The sequence below is a fragment of the Mus pahari genome, chromosome 9 (genome assembly GCF_900095145.1).
Source record: "Mus pahari chromosome 9, PAHARI_EIJ_v1.1, whole genome shotgun sequence".
Lineage (NCBI taxonomy): Eukaryota > Metazoa > Chordata > Mammalia > Rodentia > Muridae > Mus > Mus pahari.
In genome coordinates, this window is record NC_034598.1 from 49,426,878 (window position 1) to 49,451,283 (window position 24,406).

Below are 24,406 nucleotides of genomic sequence, written 5' to 3' on the forward strand. Positions count from 1 at the left end.
ACACCCTCTTCTGGCCTCCAAGGGTACTACATTCTCACTGCCTGCTGTAACTCCAGGGATTCTGACACCCTCTTCTGGCCTCCAAGGGTACTACATAGGCACGCATGACAGGACATAATTGAAAATTTTAAAAACAGAACAGAATGAAACCTTAAGCATGTTTTTTCCTAATGTGTGAGTAAGTGAGCCCTATATGTCAGTGGAAGGTAGCAGAAGAGATGATGCAGATGTATGGAAAGTCTCTGCTTACTTTTCAGTGTTCGAGGAAGGCAAAGATAGGTTTTTCTTTTTGTGTTTTTTTTAAGATTTATTTTATGCATATGAGTACACTATAGCTGTACAGATGGTTGTGAGACTTCATGTGGTTGTTCGGAATTGAATTTTTAGGACCTCTGCTCTGCTCGCTCAGGTCCAAAGATTTATTATTATACATAAGTACACTGTGGCTGTCTTCAGACACACCAGAAGAGGGTGTCAGGTTTCATTACAGATGGTTGTGAGCCACCATGTGGTTGCTAGGATTTGAACACAGGACCTTTGGAAGAGCAGTCAGTGCTGTTACCTGCTGACCCATCTCTCCAGCCCCAAAGCTCTTTTTAAAGACTAAATTCTAGTGATGCTCTTGTGTAGATCAATATATGTGTGTGAATGCATGTGATATATGTAGATGTGCAATTTTTCGATAAGAGTCTGGCTATATGACCCTGGTGTCCTGAAGCTTGTACGGATGTGGCTGGCATTAAAATTTGAGTGATCCTTCTGACTCTGCCTGACAAATGCTGGGACTACAGGCATATGTTGCCATGCTGGCACGCCTCACTTGTCTTCCAGGCCCGCCCTCTCATTCTTCTTCGTTTCCCTTTTTTTGGTTTTGCTGTGGTTTTTTTGTTTATTTGTCTTCAGATGTATTTTTATTTCATGTGTATGGGTGCTCTGCCTGCATGTATATTTTGTAGTGCTCTGCCTGCAGAGCCACTGTGGATCCGAACCGGAGCGCGGGAAATCCTGAAAAAAGGAACAGGGCTGCAAAGGAAAAATGGGGCCCTGACAAAAGCGTTCTGATCAAGGCCCATATTTTATTGTTGGAACTGGCTTAAATACAAAGAAGAATTCCCAGCATGCCCCTGAGTCCTCTGAAGTTGCCACGGGGTTCTCGCGATGATGGGGGGCGGTCCAGCGGCGGCGGTCTGGCGAGGGCGGTCCTGCGACGGTGGGCGGTCCTGCGACGGTGGGCGGTCCTGCGACGGTGGGCGGCACTCTGGTATTCCTGCTGGAGGAGGAGTGGTTAGTGGGGGTGGTAGGCACCAACAATATTTGTGCACCACATGGGTGTGATGCGTGTGATGGTCAGAAAAGGCCTGTGGGTGCACTGGAACTGAATTTACAGACAGTTAATGGCCAGATGCTGTATAGAACCAAACTTAGGCTCTTTGCAATAGCAACAAGGCCTCTTAACCACCGAGCCATCGCTTCGGCCTGGTTTGGGGGGGGGGGTTGTGTGTGTGTTATGTAAATAGTATATAGACATATACTTATATAGATATAGATATGGCTTCATGTGCCCCAGGCCATTTCAAATTTCCTAAATAACTGAGGACAACTGTCAACTCCTACCCCTAACTCCCATGTGCTGGGATCGCAGGCACGGGCCTCCATACCAGACCAGGACTTTCCATTCTCACCGCTGGCTGGGCTTTCTCTTTTGTTCTCACTAAAGTCAAAAACAGGTGAACTATATTCAGGTTTGGGATCTAGCTCCATCAGATCACTCACCACTCACCACTGCGATGACGAGACGAGGTTGTCTCTAAACACGTCACACTTTCATCATCCAAAAGAGTGCTGTCATTCCAAGAGAGCAAGTAAAGCAGCCCACGCCTTTTTAACCCTGAGGATACTCTTCAAAGCATTTCAAGAGTCACCTTCGGTGGCTGCAGTGAACATTGATTATCTGCAGGTGGATCTGATTTATGAAAATAGCCAAAAGACTCTGGCCAAGGCTGCTGAGTGAATAGTGTAAATACTATGGTGGTAAATATGTTTCAGGTTTGGGCTTTTTGTTGTTTTGTTTGTTTGTTTTTAATTTAGAAGGCTAACCTGGCACACATTCACTATATAAAAGAGCACCAGAAAGGAGGTAATGGTGCACGCTTCTAATCCCAGCACTCAGGAGGCAGAGGCAGGCGGATTTCTGAGTTCAAGGCTAGCCTGGTCCACAGAGTGAGTTCCAGGACAGCCAGGGTTATACAGAAAAACCCTGTCTTGAAAATATCCAAAGGAAGAGAGGGGGGAGGGGAGGGGAGGGGAGGGAAGAAGGGGAGGGGAGGGGAGAGCAGCCACACGACCATCTAAGTCAGCACAGAATTAATTATGAAAGAAGTGTTTCAGTAATAAGATGTAGGAAGAGTGGTGCCAGCAAGCCTGGGGGGGGGGGGTGGACACCAACCCTTTGCAAGCTGCTCTTGTTTTCTGTCATAAGTTGACTGGTCAGATTAGAAGGGCTTGGTTTGGGGCTTTTTGTTTGTTTCTTTTGTGTTTTGAGAACAAAAACAAACATACAAACAAACAAAAAACAGCCTCCTACAAGCTAGGCAAGTGTTCAACCATGACACTGTATCCCCAGTACCCAGAACTAAAAGAATCATGTCTTGTAACTTTTCGGATGTAGGAATTCTGAAGGTTTGAAGTCACTGACTGATGAAGCTAACTGAAAAAGGATTGAAGCCGTCGACTGATGAAGGTAACAGAACCAATCAATGACCAAATCCTACTGCTTCTGTGGCCTACCTTCCAAGTCTGTCCTGGTCTCCCCTTGCCACTGACCCACCCAGCCCTTGCCATCCTCGCTGGCATTTTCCTATGGGAAGGAATGGCTTTTACTTTCTTTGAAGCTATCCCCCCCTAGTTTTTAAAAAATTTTTTGTTACTTTTAAAATGTATTTAGGGTTGGAGATACATAGACCTCATATGAGTCACCAGGTTGGAACTTACATCTTCAGACTTGGAAGCTATGATTCTTCTCACTGACCCCATCTCTCTCCCTCGCCCTCTGTAAAAAACCACCACCAACAACAAAAACCTTCCTTTGTGTGCATGAGTGATCTAGGCAGGTGGTCAGAGCAACTTCATGGGCTCCATTCTCTCCTTCCACCTTTACATGTGTCCTGGAGCTTCCTAGGAGCCATCTAGTCACAGTCCTGGTGCCCTCGGGACCACAGCCCTCCCCCCTCCTAAATGCAGGTCTGTCCCTTCTACTCCGTGTTTGAGTCTTTTTTGTCCTACCATATCTCCCAATATCTCTCAGCTATGAAGAAACAACTAAAGGGGGTAGAGAGATGGCTCAGCAGTTAAGAGCCCTGGCTACTCTTCCAGAGAGCCTGAGTTCCCAGCAACCACATGGTGGCTCATAGCCATCTATAATGAGATCTGATGCCCTCTTCTGGCCTGCAGTTGTACATGCAGATAGAGCACTCATTAAATAAAAATCTTTAAATTAAAAAAACAACAACAGCGGGGCGTGGTGGTGTACGCCTTTAATCCCAGCACTCGGGAGGCAGAGGCAGGCAGATTTCTGAGTTCGAGGCCAGCCTGGTGTACAGAGTTCCAGGACAGCCAGGGCTATACAGAGAAACCCTGTCTCAAAAAACCAAAAACAAAACAAAACAAAACAAAAACAACAACAACAAAACTACAGCTGACCTTCCAGAGGACCAGGATATCAGAGTCCCAGCACTCACACCACAGTTCACAATTGTGATGCCAGTCCCAGAGGATACAACGCCCTCTTCTGGCCTCTACAGGCACTGCAGGCATGTATTCCACAGACTAACATGGAAGTAAAACATCCATACACATGAATAATTAAAAAACAAAACTATAATGCTATTCAAGGTTTGATGCTGCTTGAAAGCTGACACTCATCAAGTAGAGAAAATTTCAGAAATGAAGTATATTTACAAACATTTTGTTGTTTTTTGTTTTTCCATAGAGTCTCACTATGCAGCCCTGGCTGGACTCTAACTCCCTATGTTGCCTCAGACTCACAAAACGCCATCCATCACTGCCTCTCAAATTCTGGGGTTAAAAGCACAGACCACCATGCCTTGCTAAGTAGAAGGAGAATTTTTATTTTTCTAATACATACATATGAGTATGGGGAGGGGTGTGGAATGTGAGTGCAGGTGTCCACAGGAGCCAGAAGAAGGCATCATCAGCTCCTCAGGACAGGAGCTGGAGTTACAGGTGTCTGATGTCAGTGCTGGGAACCGAACTCTTAGCTGCTGAATAATCCTCATTCAAGAAGATTAATAGCACTTTGACAAAGAAGCTTTACTCCTCCACCTGTGGAAGACGGGGCTACTCTATAACAGTCCTGGCTGGACTAGAATCACTCTATGTCATGTAGGCCTCAGACTCACAGAGATCTGCCTCCCCAGCACTGGGATTGAAGGTGTGCACCACCACGGGCCACCACCGTGCCACCACTGTGCCCTGCTTGACAAAGAGGCTTTACATTTACTGGATATGAATTGGTTTTTTGGGTGTACCTTCAAATGTATTTTATAAAAATAACAGTCAGGCAGAGTGATACAGGTCTATGACTCAGTGCTGGAAACAGAGACAGCAGGAGGCCAAGTTCAAGGTTAGCCTAAGATACATACAACCCTGGCTCAAAAACTAAAAGCAATTAAAAAAAAAAAAAAAAAGTAAGTTAAAGTAGGTGCTGACGAGATGACTCGGCAGTTAACAACACCACCACTTCCAGAAGTCTTGGGTTGGTTCCCAGCACCCACTGAGGCCACAAGGCTCACAACTGTAACTCCAATCCCAGGGCATCAAACACCCTCTGCTGGCTTCCTTGGGCATTGTACACAGGTGGCCCAGACATCTGCAAACTTAGTGTTTTGGACTTACACACTATCATTTCTCATAGCCCCCACCCACAGTGAACATGGACATCTCGCTTCTGAAGCATTTGGCTGTTTATACCTTCACGCGAGCAAATGTCTCTCTTTGCTTAACTTCCTGTCTTCCTAGAAAACTTCTATTCTTACATCAAGCCCCATGCTTCCTTGCCCACACCAGATGCTTGTCTATCTCAGTCCTTTGAACAGGCAGACTGGAGGTGAGGTCAGAATTCCCACAAAAAACTATACTTATCGCCTTTTATATGTTTCCTATTATTCACCGTGTGTTGTTTATACAGTTGCTTCTTCTACCAATTGGTGAGTTCCTTATAAAAGGTGTAGTTTATTTTTGAGAGGTTAAGTATTTCCAGGCCGGCCAGGGCTACATAGTGAGATTCAGAACAGCCAGAACTGCAGAGAGAGAGAGCCTGCCTCAAAAGCACACGGGGGTGTGGGGCCTGGAGTGATGGGTAGGTCAGCAGCTAAAGGAGAAGCTGTTTTCTTGCAGAGGTCTTAATTCAGTTTCCAGCGCACACATAGCAGCTCCCAATAATCTGCAACTCTATTTCCAGACGACCCAATGCCTTTTCTGACCTCAGTGAGCACATACATACACACAGCCACACATAAAAGTTATTTTTAAGCGGAGGGGTAGGCTGAAGAGATGGCCCAGGGGTTAAGAGCACCCATCTCTCCTGCAGAGGACCTAAGTTTAGTTCCTAGCACCCATGCACAGGTTCAGTGGGCACCTGCACTCCTGCACATACACCCAAGAACACACAGACATTTTTTTAAAATGCTATTTAAAGGACATAGAAAACAATATCACCCATAAAGGGTAAGAGGAATTAATTCTGCCTGGGAGGTGGGGGTGGGGGTCCAGAAGGGAACAGTCTGAGAAAGGTGAGGTCCAGCCAAACCTTGCTGAGTGAGTCTCTTTTTGACAACGTGGGGGGTGGGGAGTGAGCGGAGCAATCTGCTAGATGAAATTCTCCACGTGCCTGGGAAGACAGTCCTGGCAGCCAGTATGCTCGCTCCTCACCCACCCACTTTCTCCCCTCTTCAGTCTCCGCCACCCTTTTCCTTAAGAACTACAACTGGAGATACTGTTTTCCTTCCTAGAACAGACGTGGACAATAAAGGGAATCTTAAACTTTGGTTAAATGACATCACTTGGCTGTGTTCTGCCTTTGAGGTTACCGGGAGCGTGGGGGGGGGGCGAGGTGGAGAGCAGGAGAGGAAGGTAAGGATATGGTCTTGCAAATTCGGGCACTGGGAAAAATGGAGCCTGACAGAAAATGAAATTTAAAAAAAAAAATGTTCCCACTCCCCTTTTGTCAACCCCCAACACACACCTGTCTGTGCGAAAACACATACACACACACACACACACACACACACACACACACTTTGCTAAAGGCTGGAAATTCCTTGTTCTCAGCGGAAGAGAGTAGGCGGGCGTGTGGGGGTGGTAGCCGTGGGAGGAAAGCGAAGAACAGACATCTCAGCTGCTCCGGCTGCAGGCTGCGGGGGCGCTCTGGGCCTCTGGTGGGGCCTGACAAGTCAATGCTGCTTTTTTCTATTTTTTTTTTTTTTATGTATGTATTTTAAAATACACAAGGACTCGGATACAATCTACAGACACAGATACACAAGTAGATATAAAGAAACAAACACATAAACTCAAAATACTGTCAATAGTATTTGATCTGACTAGCTACAATTAACAATTTCCACACAGGCGCTCTACTTAAATCCATGGCAAGTCTTGAGAAACAGAGCTACAAATGATACTCCGTAGTTTCACTCTCACACTCAGGTTCCCATCGGGACCCATTCTGACCCACAAAGGGACCCGGGCAAGTGTCTCAGCATATCTATCTCCTCTCCTTCCCTCCTGGTCCCAAACACGGGAGCCAAGGCCTCAGATTCTGCGTCTCCCTCCATCATCTTCTTTCCTGGACCAGGACCAGGCACACAGTAAGTTCCGGCTCTCCGGCTTCACGCTCCAAGCTTCCCCACCCCCTACCGCAGCACTAGCTGCCCTCTCTCCAGACCCCAGGACTTAGCGCCACCCCAAAGGGACCTGTGGGAGGGAGGGGGGCGCCCGGAGCAAAGGCAGTGTGGGCGAAGGATGTGCGTCACGGGGAGCGTGGGCAGGGGGAGGGCGGGGGCACGAGGAAACCTGGGGCCAGCGGCTGGCAGCCCAGACTCCAAAATAACCGGACGGGGGAGTGGGGGAAGGGCGCCGCACACATTGAAGGAAAGGCCGTCTAGTCGTACCCTACTTAGTAGCAAAGGGTCGGGAGAAGGACCCTGCACCTTCCTACAATCCCTAGTATGTTTGGAAGGAGGACAAAAGCCTGAGCTATTGAAATCGTTCCTCCTAAAGTACCCATCCCTCTTCGGGAAACCAAGAGATCCCCCCTGTCAGTCTGGAATGAATCTGGAATGTAGAACCCGCCCCGACCCACACCACCCACGCCCTGCTGGGGCAAGCCACTCACAAGTGCTGAGCAGAGGGGCGGAGCCGAGGTTTCGAACTAGAGGGACGTTTCCTCGAGCCAGTCGGCCACGCTCCCCACCCCCACCCTCCCTTTCCCCAAAGGCCTACACAACCCCCGCGTGCCCAATACCCCCCCAACCCTCCTAGCCGTGGGCGTGTAATGGGAACCAGATGGGACTAGAAGAAACCGAGGGGGTTGGGCTCCTTGAAGGCGGTCCTCCATAGTGGGCAGTCACGTAGACTACTCTTAGCCTCTTGCTCTGCTTCCACTACACTATCCAGAGAGGTCCAATAACTCATGACCTCAGAGAATGTAGCTGCCTTTTCCTGGCTTTGCTATCCAGTCATCCAAGCAGTAAGGTCTGGCCATCAGAAAATAGGGTGCCACGAAAACATGGTAAACCCATTCAGGCTCTACCTAGCAACCCCGACGTGCCTAACCAACGCTCAAGTAAATAGTAGATTCTAGTATAACTTACGACCAAGGTTTGAGAGCCGCCTCTTCATATTACAACCTTTAGGCCAGAGAATGGTGTTGAGACACCAAAGGGATTCCTGCGCAGCACCACGCTAACAGGTTTACCCTAAGGATACATCCTAGGGGAGCCGAGCAGGAGGAGCCGCACACCCCGACCCTTCGCCAACTTTTCCCCCGATCACTTCTAACATTCAAACTAACGGCACGGCGCGGCCGGAGTGCGGCCAACGGGCGTCCGCGTCGTTGTTTGGACGCGTGTGCACGTACGTGCGCGTGTCTTTGTATACTTGTGCGTGGTTGTGAAACTGCGCTCTCAGCTCACAGGAGTAGGAGTGGTGCAGGGAGTAGGAATGTAGCCGGCGGGGCGCTCACGTGGGTACGTGGGCGCAGAGAGGGCCGGCTGTGCATCCGGCGTGGGCGGCAAGGAGCGACCTGCCCCGCCTGTTGGGTCCCCAAGCTCCCCCTTCCACAGCTCGGCCTAGGTCACCTCGGTCCCCAACTCGGCGCCTTGAGTCCCCGCCTCCGCCTCCACACCTCCCCTTCCTCCAAGTCTCCTCCTCTCAGTCTCCGCAGCAGCCTCTCCAAGGCTCAGGCCTGGGCTCCCACCCACCGCCTCCGGTCCCAGCCCCCGGTTCTGCCCACGTCCTCCTCCCGCCAGCCCGGCAGCCAGCGCAGCGCCGGGCCTCGCTCCCTGTGCGTCCTGCGGGGGAGGAGGCGCGGAGAGGCGGCAAGCGCAGCCGGGGAGGTGGGGGCAGAGGCACAGACAGAGGCGCGGAGGCTCCGAGAGAGAAGACGTGGAGGGAGGGACGGAGCCTGGACAGCGGTGGACCCGGGCCCCGCGCGCCAGGCAAAGAGCAGCGCGCAGCAGGCGCCGGGCACCAAGAGGGGAGGCACTGGTGATCTCTGGCCGTCCATGCACAGAGCTCCCTCTCCTACAGCGGAGCAGCCACCTGGCAGAGGGGATAACGCACGCCGGACCCCGCAACCCAGATTCAAGTTAGTGGGCAAAGAGAGGTGGCAGGGAGTGGAAATGGGTGGAGCTGGACTCCGGAATGGGGTCTAAAGGGTGGAGGTCGAAAAGAGGACGTGGGGAAACGGGACGGAGGTGGGAGGTGGAGACTGATGGAAAAGGGGGGTGAGTATTTGAAATAGGGGATCCTGGAAGCAAACAAAGACCCGATGAATCTGGATACGATAGAGTACTGCCTCATTTTCCACTCCAGGTTTACTCAGTGGGCATAACCTGGCACATGAGCCCCCTGCAAAGAATGTCACCCCAGCGCCAGGGGAAGCTCCAGAGCTTGATCTGTCAACAGTGTGAGGGGTGGGGGCGCTTAGCTGTCTCAGTGTGTCATTAGCAGGCATCCGGGAGAAGGTGGTTCCTTTGAGTTAAGCATCTGTGGGCCTGAAGGGGGTGTGCTTCAGGCCTCCCTTGTCCGTGAAGTGACCATTCACGGGGTGAGGAGGGGTGGTGGCTCCGGTGTGCAGCCCCTTCCTCAAGAGACCTTCAACCTCTCCCGCACTCCCTAAGGGTGGAAAACAAGCGAGAGGAGAGTAGGCGGGAGCCCCCAGGCGGTTTTCGCCCACAGACGCTGCTACTGTGGGAGTGTGTGGGAAGAACGGCCCCAGAGCAGAACAATCAAGGCTTCCCTCCCCCTTTCCCAGAAGAGAGGGGCCTGCTGAATAGTGGGAAGGACCAATTCAAGGAGGGAGGGTAACTGAAGGGGACTGGACAGCCTGGAAAGTTGGGACAGATTCTAGGAAGGGTGCTTTTAAGCCCTGGAAGCGAAGAGCAGGAGCAAGGGTCTACCAGGTTCCCTAAATGCCACACCCCTCCCTCTCAACTCCCTGGCCAAGGAGTAAAGCTGCCAGCAATGGCTCTCAGTAGTCTAAGTTAACTTTAATATGAGATGTTACATTAGGTAATGTTGAGGCTGCTGAGTATTTAGGGGGAAGAGGTAAGGACTGTGATTGGGAGGGAAGTGGGTCCAGCCATTTCAGGGAAGTTATAATGAGTGTCAGTGCTCAAGATTGTGTTGCCCCAGACCAGAAAGATCAAAGTAAAAAACGAGGTAAGCGTTTTTCTGATAGCTGTAGGTCAGGCAACTGGCCTTCCCTGCTCCTGGGGATCGGAGGGCACCGGCCAGGAAAGAGGGCAGTTGTTAGTGTGGGTTGGTAGCCCAGCAGTGCGCTCGTGCTCACTGCCTCTCTCCTGCCCTTCCTCCTCAGGGCAAGTGCCCCAGCCATGGCACTGCCTCGGACGCTGGGTGAGCTGCAGCTGTACCGGGTCCTGCAGCGCGCCAACCTCCTCTCTTACTACGAGACCTTCATCCAGCAGGGAGGGGATGATGTACAGCAGCTGTGTGAGGCGGGCGAGGAGGAGTTCCTGGAAATCATGGCACTCGTGGGCATGGCCACCAAACCACTCCATGTCCGACGTCTACAGAAGGCTCTGAGAGAATGGGCCACCAACCCAGGACTCTTCAGCCAACCAGTGCCTGCTGTGCCCGTCTCCAGCATCCCGCTTTTCAAGATCTCCGAGACAGCTGGTACCCGGAAAGGGAGCATGAGCAATGGACACGGCAGCCCAGGAGAAAAGGCGGGCAGTGCTCGAAGCTTTAGCCCCAAGAGTCCCCTTGAACTTGGAGAGAAGTTGTCGCCACTTCCTGGAGGACCTGGGGCAGGGGATCCCCGGATCTGGCCAGGCCAGAGCACTCCAGAATCTGATGTTGGAGCAGGGGGAGAAGAGGAGGCCGGGTCTCCCCCTTTCTCCCCACCTGCAGGGGGAGGATTCCCTGAGGGGCCTGGGGCTGGGGGGGTGGCCGCAGGTGGCGCAGGGTGTGGTCCAGACCGCCTGGAACCAGAGATGGTGCGAATGGTGGTGGAAAGTGTGGAGAGGATCTTCCGGAGTTTCCCCAGGGGTGACGCTGGAGAGATCACATCCCTTTTGAAGCTGAATAAGAAGCTGGCGCGGAGTGTGGGGCACATCTTTGAGATGGATGACAACGACAGCCAGAAAGAGGAGGAGATCCGAAAGTACAGCAGCATCTATGGCCGCTTGGATTCCAAACGGCGGGAGGGCAAACAGCTTAGCTTGCACGAGGTGAGGGTTCCTGGTCCTCAGGACTGCCCTTCACTCCTGGGGCTCAGTTCACCTGCCTCTGAGGCTTCTTCCATCGCCCACCTCTGTATGATTGTCCCCCTGACCACCCAGGTTCCTTCCACACACCCACACATACCCAACCCCAGCTGCAGCTTTACTTTCGTCAACCACAGGGAAGCTGAGATGATAGCAATGAGCCCTGTGCTGCTCACATCTTAGGAGCAGGAGGCCTTGATAGGGACAGAGTCCCCACCCCTGTCTTTAAGTACAGGCAGCTCCTGGGTATTATTTAAAGCAGGCAGTCTTTGGATGGGCCTCCCCTTGGTGGTAAAGGGAAGAAAACAGTAGAGGAGAGTCAGGGACTCAAACTGGCTGTCCTCTTGCCACAGCTGACCATCAATGAGGCTGCTGCCCAGTTCTGCATGAGGGACAACACTCTTTTACTGCGAAGGGTAGAACTCTTCTCACTGTCCCGACAAGTGGCCCGAGAGAGCACCTATCTTTCTTCCTTGAAGGGATCCAGGTGAGACACCCACCCCTTCCCCAGGACCATTTGGTTGGAATCCTGCCAAGGACTTGGCTCTCCCCACTTGTAGCTCGGGCGGCTCTAGGCCTGCTTCCCACCCACCTGCATGTCTTCACCTTGCCAGCTCAACTTAAACTTGTCTGAAGCTAGCTCTCTGTCCCCAACCAACCACGATGATTGACTTCCAACTCCTGTCCAACCAGACTCTTCCTGCAGTTTTTAAGTAATGCATGTTTCCTGGCCGGATGTGCACCCCATGCGTTGTGGAGTTGTGGGGCCCTTCCTAACTCCACTCGTTTTTTTTTGTTTGTTTGTTTGTTTTTTGTTTTTTTTCTGTTTTTTTTGTTTTTGTTTTTGTTTTTTTTGCAGGCTTCACTCTGAAGAATTGGGAGGCCCACCACTGAAGAAACTGAAACAAGAGGTATAGTTTTGGGGGCAGGGAAAGGCAGCCTGCCCCAACCACTGCCTTGCTGAGTCCTTATTTTCCAAATTTTGGACATCCACAGGTTGGAGAACAGAGTCATAATGAAATCCAGCAGCCTCCTCCAGGCCCTGAGTCCTATGCAGCCCCCTACCGCCCCAGCCTAGAGGAGGACAGCGCCAGTCTGTCTGGGGAGAGCCTGGATGGCCACTTGCAGGGTGAGTGTGCATTAGAGCACCTTTCTCTGCTTTGGGAGGAGGTGGAAGCGGGGCAGGTGGGTTGCAGGAATGAGCCAGGAGTCAACTGCCTGGAACAGGGTTGGGAGGCCTGGCTGGATGGGGACAGAGGAGCCTATGGGAATGACTGTCGGTTGAGGGTGGGTATCGTTGGCGGCAGCCCCTGACCTGACCAGTGCCCATGCCCACAGCTGTGGGGTCGTGCCCAAGGCTGACGCCGCCCCCTGCTGACCTGCCCCTGGCATTGCCAGCCCATGGGCTATGGAGCCGCCACATCTTGCAGCAGACACTGATGGATGAGGGGCTGCGGCTCGCCCGCCTCGTCTCCCATGATCGTGTGGGCCGCCTCAGCCCCTGTGTGCCTGCGAAGCCGCCTCTCGCAGGTGAGGCAGCCAGCAGTGCTGTCCCTAAACACCCCAGCTACTCAGGCCCCCATGTGGGTCCTCATTTTCTAGGACCAGAGGGAGGAAGAGGGATACAGCTGTCAGAACAGTAGGAGGAGTTCCAGCTAGCCAGACCTTGAACAGGGCAAGCTACTACTGGGTTATTTCCGATTGGGAGGGTCTGATTTCAGGTGGGGATCTTTGAGCAAGGAGCAGAGAACAGAATGAGGGGTGAAGGTGAGCAGGGGAGTCAGCAGTAAGGGAGGCCTGGCTAGAGCTACCTAATGCAGGGGGTGGAATCCCTGGGAGTTGTGGGGATAAGGTTCCCCAGCTTGGAAGCCAAGGAGCCCAAACTGGGCCCTTTGTGTGTGCATAGGAGAGGAGAGGGCCGGGCAGCCGCTGGGCTGAGAGTGACGCCGCAGGCAAAGCCACCAACCCTGGCTTGGTATTTTTAAACTGTGCGTGGGTGGGAAGTGGGGGCGGGGACTGAAGGGGGTGCTTCTCTTGAGGGAGGAGCTGGGAGTCTAGCTTCCTGTGTTTCCCCTGATTTGGCTACCAAAAACTCGGGGAGCACATATAGGGAGGGCGAGACCTGGGAGGGGACCCGAGGTGAGTGGAGGGGGGTGGCTGGGCCGGGGGAGGGGGAGAGGTCAGAGCCAAGCCGCCCCCGCAGTTCCTGACAGAACCAGAAATTCCAGCAGAGCAGAGGCGGGCGAGACAGCAAAAGAGAGACACACAGAGACAGAGAGCTACACACAACCAAACTAGGAGGGGGAGCTGCATACGCTTGGGTATGGAACCCCATACACATGCAGTGGGCAGGAGGCAGTAATTCAATAAATGGAGCTGTCTTCGCATTTTTCAGTGCCTGGCCTCATAACAAGGCTTCTGCTCAGCCTCCAACCCAGTGTTCTAACCAACCTACACCTCTTTCCTACAGAATTCGAGGAGGGGTTGTTGGACCGCTGCCCTGCCCCAGGACCTCATCCTGCTCTGGTGGAGGGCCGCAGGAGCAGCGTTAAAGTGGAGGCAGAAGCCAGCCGGCAGTGAAAGCAGGGAGTCTCAGACCCAGGACTCAGACTTCTGGCTCACTTAGATCCCCACATTCTCCATCCTTGCACTCGCCACTACCCTAGAAGGATCCTTCCGCTGCCCTCTGCCTCCCATCCGCCCCATGGGCACAGGACTATGGGGCTTCAAGCAATAACAGGCAGGGGCCTGGCCAGAGGACACAAGGAGGGTGCAAGGTGTGCCCTCACCCGGCTCAGGGGCATGGACTTTGCCTCCAGCCTGCTGGGGCTCTCCTTTCTCTCATCTCTCTCTCTCTCTCTCTCACACACACACACACACACACACACACACACACACACACACACTCTCCAGGTGGCCAGCAGTGGTGTGAGCAGCTGAACTACTCCACTTGGACACAGAGAAGGAACTTCCCCAGGAAGGTCCAGCGGCTTACAGTGGAACCCTTCGCTCTGAGACTGGGGCTTGGGAAAACTGGGTCTCCCCTCCCCATCACCATTTTTTCGTGCTTCTAGTTTGTTTCTTTAATTTAACAAGTGCTGCAGTTTGCCCGCCGTGTTCTCATCGTCCCCCTCCCCGCAGTCCTCTCTCTTGGCACTGTGTGGGAGGGTGCCCTGAAGTTCCCTCCACCAGCCCCTTAGAGGCCTGGGTTGGACCCTGGGCCTCCTCAGCCGGCAGGACTGCAGCACCTGTCGAACACTTAGCGTGTCTTTCTTTTCAGATTGTGTACAGTAGATTATTTATTTTGTTATTTTGGAATAAAATTTATTTTATGGCTTAGGATCCATGGCCCCCTTCCCCCTAGTGAGGGAAAAAAGAACTGGGTGAGAGCTGGGGGAGGGGTCAGAGCTGGCAGTGGACAGAAAAGTACAAGACAGCAGTTGGGGGCCTCAATGCCCAGGAGTTTACACAGCGATGTCTGCATCCCTACTTATACCCCAGGTTCTAGGATACACTGGAATCATGGAGTTACCCAGGCTATAGCTTTATGCATGTCACAGCCACATAGTTACTCCCCCAAATGATACTGGGTTGCTGTCTTATACAATGTCTCAGCCTTTCAGATATGTTAAGGTCACACTGGCAAAAGCAGAAGATACATGTTCTGTGTGGTCCTACAGTGATGTGTGACTTCTATAGGTTAACATGTCTTGGGTAACATGTCATTGGTACAGCTATACACAAGCTTAGCTCTTAGAATACAGTCTCAAATGTCACTAGGCATCTTTTTTTTTTTTTTTTTTTTGCTAGAATTTGGAGTTTTGCTTTTTAAAATTTGGGTAGAAAACAAAAGAAAATTTGGGTAGAACCCATACCAGTGACCATATACCCACTTTTCCCTTTTTCTCCCTCCTAGAGTCACCTGAACCCAGCTTCAATGCCCTAGGTCTATATGCCCTCTGTCTTTGGCACAATGTCTCTATGTTTCTGTATGTTGAGTCCCAAGGCCCTGGCTCAACACAGTTCTGGTGTGTGTGTGTGTGTGTGTTGTGATACAGGTGTATCACATTCCAGCCTTAACACCCCACTCATCCCTTTTCACTCAGTGCTGGAAAAGGGGGCCCTGATGTGGCAGTAATGACAGAGCACAGCAGTTCCATACACCACATGCCCTCCCAGTCAGTCCTTTTCTCTTGACCAAGGAACAGCTGAGACGGAGACACCTGCATGAGCAGGTGTCCAGAGTGGGTCCATAGAGACAGAACAGGCTTTGTTTCCGGGCTTCTCCAGCTGGGATCACCAGCTGGGGTTGGTCCTTAGGTCCAGGTGGGACATTGAGATCCCTGATTGCCCATAAGGAGATGGTTGCAGGAGGGGCTGGCTTCCTAAGGACCCCCCTGCCTCCCCTTGGTTCTCCAGGAGGAGCTTGGTGAGGTCCTGTTCAGTGGGAGGCATCAGGGGAGGGTACATGTCTTCGCTGACCCTGCAAAGAGGAGGGAGAAGTAGGGGAGCAGGCACAGAACCCATTGTCTCAGCCCTCACTCTCAGGTTGCTACTCACCAGGTGCCTTGGGGGAAACCTCCCACGGGCTGAGTTAGGCAGCTGTCCTCTACCATAGTCACATCTGGGCAAAGCATGGGTTCAGGGCTGGACACAGCATGTTCCTGGGACTGGCACTGCAGCAGACCCCTGCCAGGAGTCAGAAGAAGAAATTAGGAGGGGTGGAGTAGGCAAGGGAAGAACAAAGAGAGCGGGGCCAGGAATGGCTTTGTCACTTACTGGGGGTGAGGCTGGTCAAAGGGCATGGTTATCTGGCTCATGTTGGGGGGCATTTGCAGGTGAGGCCTGGAAGCAGGAAGGAAAAGCAGGTGGGGGGGAAGAGAGAGAGAGAGAGAGAGAGAGAGAGAGAGAGAGAGAGAGAGAGAGAGAGAGAGAGAATGAATGAGAATTCAAAAGTCAAGACATGAGTCGGGAAACAAGCTGCCTGACTTAGCATCTCACTGACTGGCTTCCATCAGGAAGACATTTCTGTGCTCTGAGATGAGATTCTTACCCCCCAACCTGTAAAATGGTGTTTCCAGTTTCCAGTGTGTTGAGTCTGAATGATGTCTGTTTCCTAGGCCCACCCCACATCAAATCCCAGAAGTCAGATAAGCACTTGACTGAGAGCTGATGAAACCACCAAGGTTCTCGAGGAAAGAAAAAGTCTGCGTCGTTTTCAGGATTAGAAAAGATTAATAAATAAAAATCACCACAGCTGCTGGGATGTCATCAGTGGCAGAGCACACGCTTGGCTCTGTGTTCAGTCCTTAGCGCTGAGCTTAGCCCCCAGCACCACAGCAATACAGCAAATATACGGCAAATAAGTTATTGCAAATTTCACAGGTGAGAGAGACTATGCTAGCAGTGTTTGCTGTAAGCGCTCAGCTCCGGCCTACACACATTATGAATTCGTGTAACCACCATAATGTCATTATCGTTATTGCCGGAGGCTAGGACCTCGAACCCTGGCCATCTGAGTCTTGGACATCACTCCCACAAGCACATGGGGTTCAGTTCCGCAAAGCCCGGCTACTCGTGGTTTGTGACCAGATGCTGCCCCACCGCATCCTCCGCAGGTCTGACTTACTCCTGAAAGGACGGCAGGACACTCATGGACTCTTCTAGGCTCTGAAATGAGTGGATGGACTGTGGAGGATACCTGGGGAAAGAAAGCAAACTCCAGTGTGAGCCCTCCCACATAATCCCACACCCTGTTGAAAAGGTCACCTTGCTCGGGCCAGCCAGCTGGCTACGCTGAAAGCCTGCGCACAGGCCGGTCCCCTCCCATCTCCCAAGCTCTTTACCCCATATCTGAGCTGAGTTGCATGGAAGCATCAGGGGCCATTCCAAGATCATAAGGTGGCACCATGGCAGGCATCTGGGGCTCTGGAGTAGGAAGGGGCTGGTCCCTATAGGAGAAGGAAGTACACGTGACTGACAAAGGTCACTCCTTCCTGCCGACGAGTACGGCCCCCAGTCTCCACCCACTAACCGGTTACTCACCTTTCCACAGTCATCTTGATAGTAGTAGAGACATAGCCCCTCCCGTCCTTCCCCATCTGTTCGGCTGTAGCAGGAAGGAAAGGAGAACTGTGGGGCATCCCACTGCCACAGAGGGGGGAAGGTTGATGGGCAGGTGAGGGGAGGGAGGGAGGCTGATGGGCAGGTGGAGGGAGGGACGAAGGTTGATGGGCAGGTGAGGGGAGGGAGGGAGGCTGATGGGCNCAGGTGAGGGGAGGGAGGGAGGCTGATGGGCAGGTGGAGGGAGGGACGAAGGTTGATGGGCAGGTGAGGGGAGGGAGGGAGGCTGATGGGCAGGTGGAGGGAGGGACAAAGGTTGATGGACAGGTGAGGGGAGGGGGGAAGTTTGATGAACAGGTGAGGGGAGGGAGGGAGGCTGATGGGCAGGTGGAGGGAGGGACGAAGGTTGATGGACAGGTGGAGGCAGGGCTACAAAATGGGAGAGACAGGAGACCATAACTGACAGAAAGGGCCACAGCCAGGACAGGGAGACAGTGGGTGACAGGAGGTTTCAGTGCTGCCCGCTCACGCTTATAGTGACTCCGGAAAGCCTCATCCTTGGGTTTCTTGGGGTAGAGGTTTTTTAACTGAGCAAGATCTCGGATTCGGTCCCCCAGTGAGCGAATGGACAGGTCTTTGGCAGAAAATGGCTGGATGTTCTCTATCTGTGAGGAGCCTAGAAGAGAAATGAGGCCCTAAGTGTCCTCCCGTCCAAATTTCTCTTTCCCCAGCCCCATCGCAAGATCCATTCTCAATCCACCAGGGCAGGTGAGAGAAGGCCTAGGGTGAAGGCTAGAGTGAAGGGGACCCACTCATCTCCATTGCTGTAAGAGTTGAAGGTTAGACCACAGGAAAATGGGAAATAAGATGCTAGGAAGAACTTCCTGAAGATCAGGTGGACATCAAGGGTAGCCGGGGCATTTCCTTCCCCCAGGAAACCCCTCCCCGCAGGAAAGAGCATGGAGTCAGAGGACTGTGGTGACTCACCATCCTGACCCCGGATGACATGTGCAATGGTGATGCCCCCAATCTCAGAGTCACTGAAGCGGAGGAGGAAGGTGCCATCTGGCTCGTTGAGGAGAAGGCTAGTGACATATTGCTTACTGATAAAGCCGATGATCAGCCTGGTCAGAGGGAGGGAGAAGATGTGGCTGTTGGGTTCTGGGTGTGGAGAGGGAGCCATAGGCGTTTGGTCCCTGAGGCAGGGACTCACCGATCTGACCAGTAGCTCCGGAGACAGCGTTTGGTGAGGTCCAGGACACCATCAAACCACTGCCAAAACGTGAAGCCGCGGCCCAGCAGGATCTCCTGAAGTGGGGAGGGGGAAGTGTAGAGGTGAGTGGGAGAAGGGCTGAGCTGGAGCAATTGCGGGGCTTTGAGAGTCTGAGAACCAACGGTTGAAGACCAAAGTAGACCTAAGGCCCATCGACGACGACAACCGCTTACCCCGACCGCACTGGACACCCCTTCAGGCTTTCCTGTGTATTCAGTCTTTGATCTTTCTGTATGTCACATAACAATCAGAGAAATGGAATGGAAGCTGGATAGGTAAGTGCCTTCCTTAGGTCCGCACTACTGGCGGGACAGAGTGGAGGTTTAAGCCTGCAGCCTAGCATGGGAGACCCTCATAACCACTGTCGCAACCCACGTGGGGCCCGGTAAAAGTCCATCCGGAGGAAGATGACTGTCCTGCTGTCCTGTTCTCCTCAGTGATGCATTCTCCGGCCACATGAGCTTCTTCTCCCCCACCCTCCTGTTTGTTGGCTTGAAAGAGGAAAAGCCTCAAGTGGGAGCCAGGGGAAGGCATTGTTTCTTGAGAAGTGGCTTTAGCATTCACTCGGTGACTTTCGAGATGATAACATGGTCACAGACACGGGCTCCTTTCCCTGTTCTTGTAACTGACTCAGTCCTGAGCCACCTCACTTTGGAGACAGAGAAAAATACAGTAGCCGATATTAAAAGTCAGAAATTCAGGCTGGAGAGATGGCTTAGCGGTTAAAAGCACCAACTGCTCTTCCAGAGGTCCTGAGTCCAATTCCCAGCAACCATGTGGTGGCTCACAACCATCTGTAATGGGATCTGATGTCCTCTTCTGGTGTCTGAAGACAGCAACAGTGGACTCACATACATACAATAAATAAATCTTTTGTTGTTTGTTTGTTTTTGTTTGTTTGAGTCAGGGTTTCTCTGTATAGCCCTGGCTGTCCTGGAACTCACTCTGTAGACCAGGCTGGCCTCGAACTCAGAAATTCACCTGCTTCTGCCTCCCAAGTGCTGGGATTAAAGGTGTGTGTCACCACACCCAGCAAATAAATAGATCTTAAAAAATAAAAGTCAGAAATGCAGGCTCCTGTCTGACATGGTGGCTCATCCCTGTGCACTTCTGAAGGAGAGTGAGGTGGGAGGATTTTGAGGTCAAGGCTAGCCTGGGCTATCTGTTGAGTTTGAGGACAGCCTGAGCTACACAGCAAGCAGAGGCTGAGGAGCTCTTGAGTGGCCAGAGGGTGACGAGCTGGGGTCGGAAACAGAAAGCAGGGGAATGACCTTGTTGAATTGTGACCAGGACACACAGCGGTGCTGAAAGGCCTCCATACTGAGGCTGTTGTCATTGAAGATCTTCTGGGCCAGGAACAGGAAGTGCTCTGGAAGCAGTCCCCGGCTGGTCCCCACCTCAGCCATAAACTTGAGGTTCAGAGTTTCACACATCTTCTCCCAGGGCACTCGCTCAGCCACCACAAAGGGCACTCGGTCCTGGGTAAAAGGAGAGAGCGCGTATGGCCAGTCTTCCTCCTAACGGCCTCTGCTCTTCCCAGCTCTCTGAGCTGGCTCACACACATCATGGTTTCTCAGTCACTGTCTGTGGTGTCATGGTGTGACAGCTGTTAGGTGTGACCAGCATGGGTAGAAGCACAAAGACAGGCCCACAAGAAAGACTTAACGTGCCTGCCGCCCACCAACCAGGACAGCCCCTTATCTCACCACAGAAGAACCCACCCTGCCCCTGTCTCCCACTCCAGGTCTTTCCTTACCATCTCAGAGAAGGCATTGTCCCATAGGATGGTAGCTTTGGCATTGTTGTCTTGGTTACCATGCACGATGACCACCAAGGGCAGAGACAGGGCCTACAGGATGAAGAGAGGAGTGTCCTTGCTGGAGTCAGAAGTACCCTCACGTTGCTGAGTGTTTTTGCAGTGTACTGGGGAGCCCTTAGTTCACATGACATAGTTAAAGGTTGGTGGTGCATCACTGGACACTTTGTGAGACGCAGTGAGGGCGTCGGTGTAGAGAAACAGTGGCAACTCAGTGCTAGGAAGCCAGACTTTCAGGCTCAAACAAGTCCCAATGCCTAGAGGCTGTGTGACCTGGGCAAATGACTGAACCTGTTCTGTGACCCAAGGTCATCATCGGTAAACTGAGGGTAGCAATAGTACCTATCTTACAGTGTTATCTAGAAACGTGTCCTGGTTGGGTTTTGGTTGACATGATAGTACCTATCTTACGGTGTTCTCTAGAAACATGTCCTGGTTGGGTTTTGGTTGACATGATAATACCCATCTTATGGTGTTATCTAGAAACATGTCCTGGTTGGGGTTTTGTTGACATGAGCTAGGGTTATCTGAGAAGATGGAACCACAGAGGAGAAACTGCCCTCTGTGACGCTGATCCGCAAGCAAGCCTGTGGAGCATATTCTTAATTGGTGATTGATCTGGGAGGGCCTTGATCATTGTGGGTGGGGCCACCCCTGAGCAGGTGGTCCCGCTGTATGTAATCAGGCTGAGCACGCCAGGAGGAACAAGCCAGTAAGAAGCACCCTCCATGGCCCCAGCTTCCGTTCCTGCCTCTAGGTTCCTGCCTGACTTCCCACAGTGATGGATGTTACCTGAACAGTAAGATGTAATAGATCTTTTTCTCTCCAAGTTGCTTTTGCCCATGGTCTTTATCATAGCAATAGTAACCCTAAGTCAAAAACCACCAGACCATGTGTGCTTGTGTATCACTGGAAACAGTGCCCTGTTCTATAAAAAGATCTTGATGTATATGCACAAGTATGTGTATGTGCACAAGTATGTGTGTGTGCACAAGTGTGTGTATGTGTACAAGTGTGTGCATATCCTTGATAATAGTGCCCCGATCTCCTGATGTATATAAAGTGCTTGGTAAGTGTTAGAGAGTGAGGTATAAGCCTATCTATGCTCCCCAGCACTTGGGAGGCTGTGGCAAGGTATTGCGTGTAATGACAGCCTGGGCTACAGAAGAAGACTATTAAAAAACAAACAAACAAACAAACAAACAAAAACAAAGAAGGGAGGGGAGGGCAGGGGAGGAGAGGAGAGGAGAGGAACAAAATGAAAAAGGGTTTGAAGGTCAGTAAGAGGGCTTAGTGGGGGAAATGTGTGCAGCAGAAGCCTAGTGGCCCAAATGAAACCTCCAGAACCCACATAAAAGTGGAAAGGTTGCCCTCTGACCTCCACATGTGCTCCGTGACTCATGCATGCACCCCCTCGCAATAATGATGATAATATTTCGAGGAAAAGAGTCTAGAGCCTGTATAGACTACATCACGAGACCCTGCCTTGCCTCGAGAAAGTAAACAAAACAACAACAACAACAACAACAACAACAAGCCTTTGCTACACACATACTCCCTGGATGTGTCCCTCCGGGTCTTGTTCCTCCCACCTCTGTCAGTTATCCCAGAAACAGGGATATGAAGTGGGATATGAGGCAGTCAGGAGTGGGATCCAGGGCTCTAGTGGGGTGAGGAGGAGGGGGTCCCCAGCTGTAGCAGGGCTGGAGGGGTCTGTGCTCACCTGAAGCTGGATGAGAAGTTTGTTGGGGCCCAACGTGAAGCTCGTGGAGAACAGCACAGCACACTTCTCCTCCGTGACAGACTCTGTGCCCTTCCGCTCACAGCGCTTTATTTTCTTCAGGAGCTGCCAGGGGGAGAACACGGGGGGGGTTGGGGGTACGGGAGAGAGCAAGGGATGTTGATAGCTTCCTCTCTGGGCCCTCAACGGCCTCTCCGAGAAGGGTCAGCCACACAGTCTGAGTTCACAAGCACCCACAGCCTCTCACCAGGTTCTTGAACAGGGCGGAGCAGCAGTTGCTGGGGACACTGTTCTCCAGAGGCACGGTGTTGTTCATGATCTCCCCTGTGCTCTCCCTGCCAGGGGAGTCAGAGTGTGAGCGCCGCATCCCTGGCCTGCTAAGAACCTGTCTTCCCACTGAAATGAACCACCTGTTTGGTTTTTAACTTTTATTTATCTTTGTTGTACCTGTGTGTGATGGGGTGTGCTCATATAGAGGTCAAAGAACAACTTTTAGGAGTCAGTTCTCTCCTTCCACCTTTACATAGGTTCTAGAAATTAAATCCATGTCATCGGGCTCATGCAGCAAGCCCCATCTTGTTGGCCTCCCTCTCTAGGGTTTTTAAGAGAGAAGTCTCCATCTTGGCCAAATAACTCCCCTTGAACAGATCCCGTCCCTTCCTCTGCCGTAACTGGTCAGAGTTCAGGGTCTCTACACTCCAGAGGTCTCTTTCCCTAGGTCCCACTCTTTATGAAGCCAACCTCTCAGCTCATCAGACCTTTTCCAACCCAGGGCCAGCCTCCACTTACACTCCAGTCCCGGGCCCCTGGGCCAGGCTTAGTTCTCTGGCCTGTTTCTCTGTCACCATGTCAGCTCTGACCAGTGGAAGCTTGGCTGAGGTCCCTAAGAACTGTAGACCCAGCAGGAATCGAACCCCAGCCTGGAACTTAGTCTGTGTCTTCAGAACCTGGGGGGGCTGCTTCTCCACCAGGAAAGAGCTGGAGTCATGAGAGGGAGACAGCAGTGTTAGATTCCACCTTTAGAAACCCCTTCACTCCCTGGGGTCTACTTACAGCCAAGTAGGGGCTCGTGGTATATACCTGGTCACAAGGGTTCGAAGGACTTCATCCAGACGGCTTATCAGCGATGCCCGGGTCTTGGGTTCCAGTTCCCCACTGACTGCCCCAATCTCCTGCTGCAGCTGGGAATAAATTTCCACCAGGCTTTCACACCTGGGGCCGGGATGGTTGTCAGGGAGCACAGATTTCTTTGTTGTTTGCTTCAGCCCAAACCCAGGGAGAGCGAGGGCTAGTGTGTGGGTAGGCATAGGATAGCTGTGGGCCTGTCTGCAAGGCCCCTGGGGTGGAGGGGGTTCCAGGACCTGTCTTGGCTCTGGATGAGGAGCTCACTGTCAGGGTCCAGACTCTCTGTGGAGAGCCCAGGGGCCTCCTCTCACAGTTCTACCAGAGGCACTGTGCTTTAGGGAAAACTGGAAAGTGTTATCGCCCAACAACAGTGAGGTCTGGTGACCCACATGGATAGTTCCAGTACAGGGGAGGCTGAGACAGGAGGCGTGTAGTGAGTTCAAGGCCAGCCTGGACATCTTACACTGTAAGGCTGTGTCTTAAGAACAAACAGGACAGCTTCCCCATTCCTCTGGGCATGGGCTTGAAGAGAGAGATGATGGATGACTCTCTCAACTGAGATCCCGGTGAAGGCTCTGTGTGAGCACCGTGCATGGCCTTGCAGCCACTGACTCCTGTAAGTCCTGGCCTACTTCGAAGGTACTGTCCTCAGCTTCCTCTCTCTCGCCCCTGTGTGCCATCTTGCAGAGACAGTGGGTACCCATACCCTGCATGCTCCCTGTCTGCCAGCCCTGCCCTCACCTCTCCTGCAGCCCTGCTAGGCTCTCCTCAAAGGGTGTGCCATTCCCTGCCAGCTGCTGCTGCCGTTTCCAAATCTGAATCCTTTTCAGCACCAGGGCCTGGGTGGCCTCCAGGTCCCCCACAGTCCCCTGCAGCATCGTGGCCAGGTCCTAAGAGCAGAAAAGAGCCCGAGCCGGGGCCACCATTGTTTTCTCCTGGGTCACCTGGGAGGAGGACTTTCCCTGCTGTCCCCACACACAGCTCAGTCAACTCCATCCTTCAGGCTTACGGGCAATTGCGTCCATTACTCACCTCACTTGGACCAGCACCATTGGCAGGAGAGTCTATCAAGTTCTGCAGAGACACTGAGGGCAGGGGCAGAAGTCAGGGGTGTAGAAAGCCTCGCTCAAGGCAAAGATCCAAGAAAAGATCACTTCTAAACTCTCCCCCAAGTCCTCTGGCGTCGAGGCCCTGAACCCCACCTTGTCCGGTCTTGGCCCCTTGCTGAAGAGATTCTCGGAGAAGCCGGGTCTCCCTTACTCGGTGCTGAAGCCTTCCAAGGGCTGTAGTAAACTTGAGTTCCTCCTGCTTCCGATGGAAGGGCCCTGGCAGGTGGCGGAACTGCACGGGGTGGGGGG

The 24,406-nt window shown here is 52.4% G+C and overlaps 2 protein-coding genes across 4 annotated transcripts in view; one reads left to right on the forward strand and one right to left on the reverse strand.

The window, feature by feature from the left end:
- The first annotated feature begins 8,474 nt into the window (after window positions 1–8,474).
- Nab2 (NGFI-A binding protein 2) lies at window positions 8,475–14,372 on the forward strand. 2 transcript variants are annotated; one of them, XM_021204726.2, is made up of 7 exons: window positions 8,475–8,887; window positions 10,121–10,994; window positions 11,384–11,517; window positions 11,890–11,941; window positions 12,027–12,159; window positions 12,369–12,560; window positions 13,501–14,372. In XM_021204726.2, exons 1-7 carry the CDS (start codon window positions 8,805–8,807, stop codon window positions 13,608–13,610), a joined length of 1,578 nt encoding a protein of 525 aa, XP_021060385.1. In that variant the 5' UTR covers window positions 8,475–8,804; the 3' UTR covers window positions 13,611–14,372. The 2 variants fall into 2 exon arrangements, with proteins under 2 accessions (XP_021060385.1, XP_021060386.1); XM_021204727.2 differs by lacking the exon at window positions 12,369–12,560.
- Window positions 14,341–24,406, reverse strand: part of Stat6 (signal transducer and activator of transcription 6) — a 19,006-nt gene continuing 8,940 nt past the window's right edge. For both annotated transcript variants that reach the window (XM_029542247.1, XM_021204725.1), the window contains exons 5-22: window positions 24,251–24,389; window positions 24,081–24,133; window positions 23,790–23,938; window positions 23,004–23,135; window positions 22,713–22,901; window positions 22,171–22,258; window positions 21,906–22,028; window positions 20,123–20,215; window positions 19,638–19,844; window positions 18,307–18,401; window positions 18,081–18,217; window positions 17,623–17,769; window positions 17,076–17,139; window positions 16,877–16,981; window positions 16,660–16,731; window positions 15,810–15,875; window positions 15,591–15,719; window positions 14,341–15,513 (exon numbers count right to left, since the gene is read on the reverse strand). In XM_029542247.1, the coding sequence (XP_029398107.1) occupies window positions 15,327–15,513; window positions 15,591–15,719; window positions 15,810–15,875; window positions 16,660–16,731; window positions 16,877–16,981; window positions 17,076–17,139; window positions 17,623–17,769; window positions 18,081–18,217; window positions 18,307–18,401; window positions 19,638–19,844; window positions 20,123–20,215; window positions 21,906–22,028; window positions 22,171–22,258; window positions 22,713–22,901; window positions 23,004–23,135; window positions 23,790–23,938; window positions 24,081–24,133; window positions 24,251–24,389 (2,175 nt within the window). In that variant the 3' untranslated portion in view covers window positions 14,341–15,326. The remainder of the gene's footprint in view (window positions 15,514–15,590; window positions 15,720–15,809; window positions 15,876–16,659; window positions 16,732–16,876; window positions 16,982–17,075; window positions 17,140–17,622; window positions 17,770–18,080; window positions 18,218–18,306; window positions 18,402–19,637; window positions 19,845–20,122; window positions 20,216–21,905; window positions 22,029–22,170; window positions 22,259–22,712; window positions 22,902–23,003; window positions 23,136–23,789; window positions 23,939–24,080; window positions 24,134–24,250; window positions 24,390–24,406) is intronic.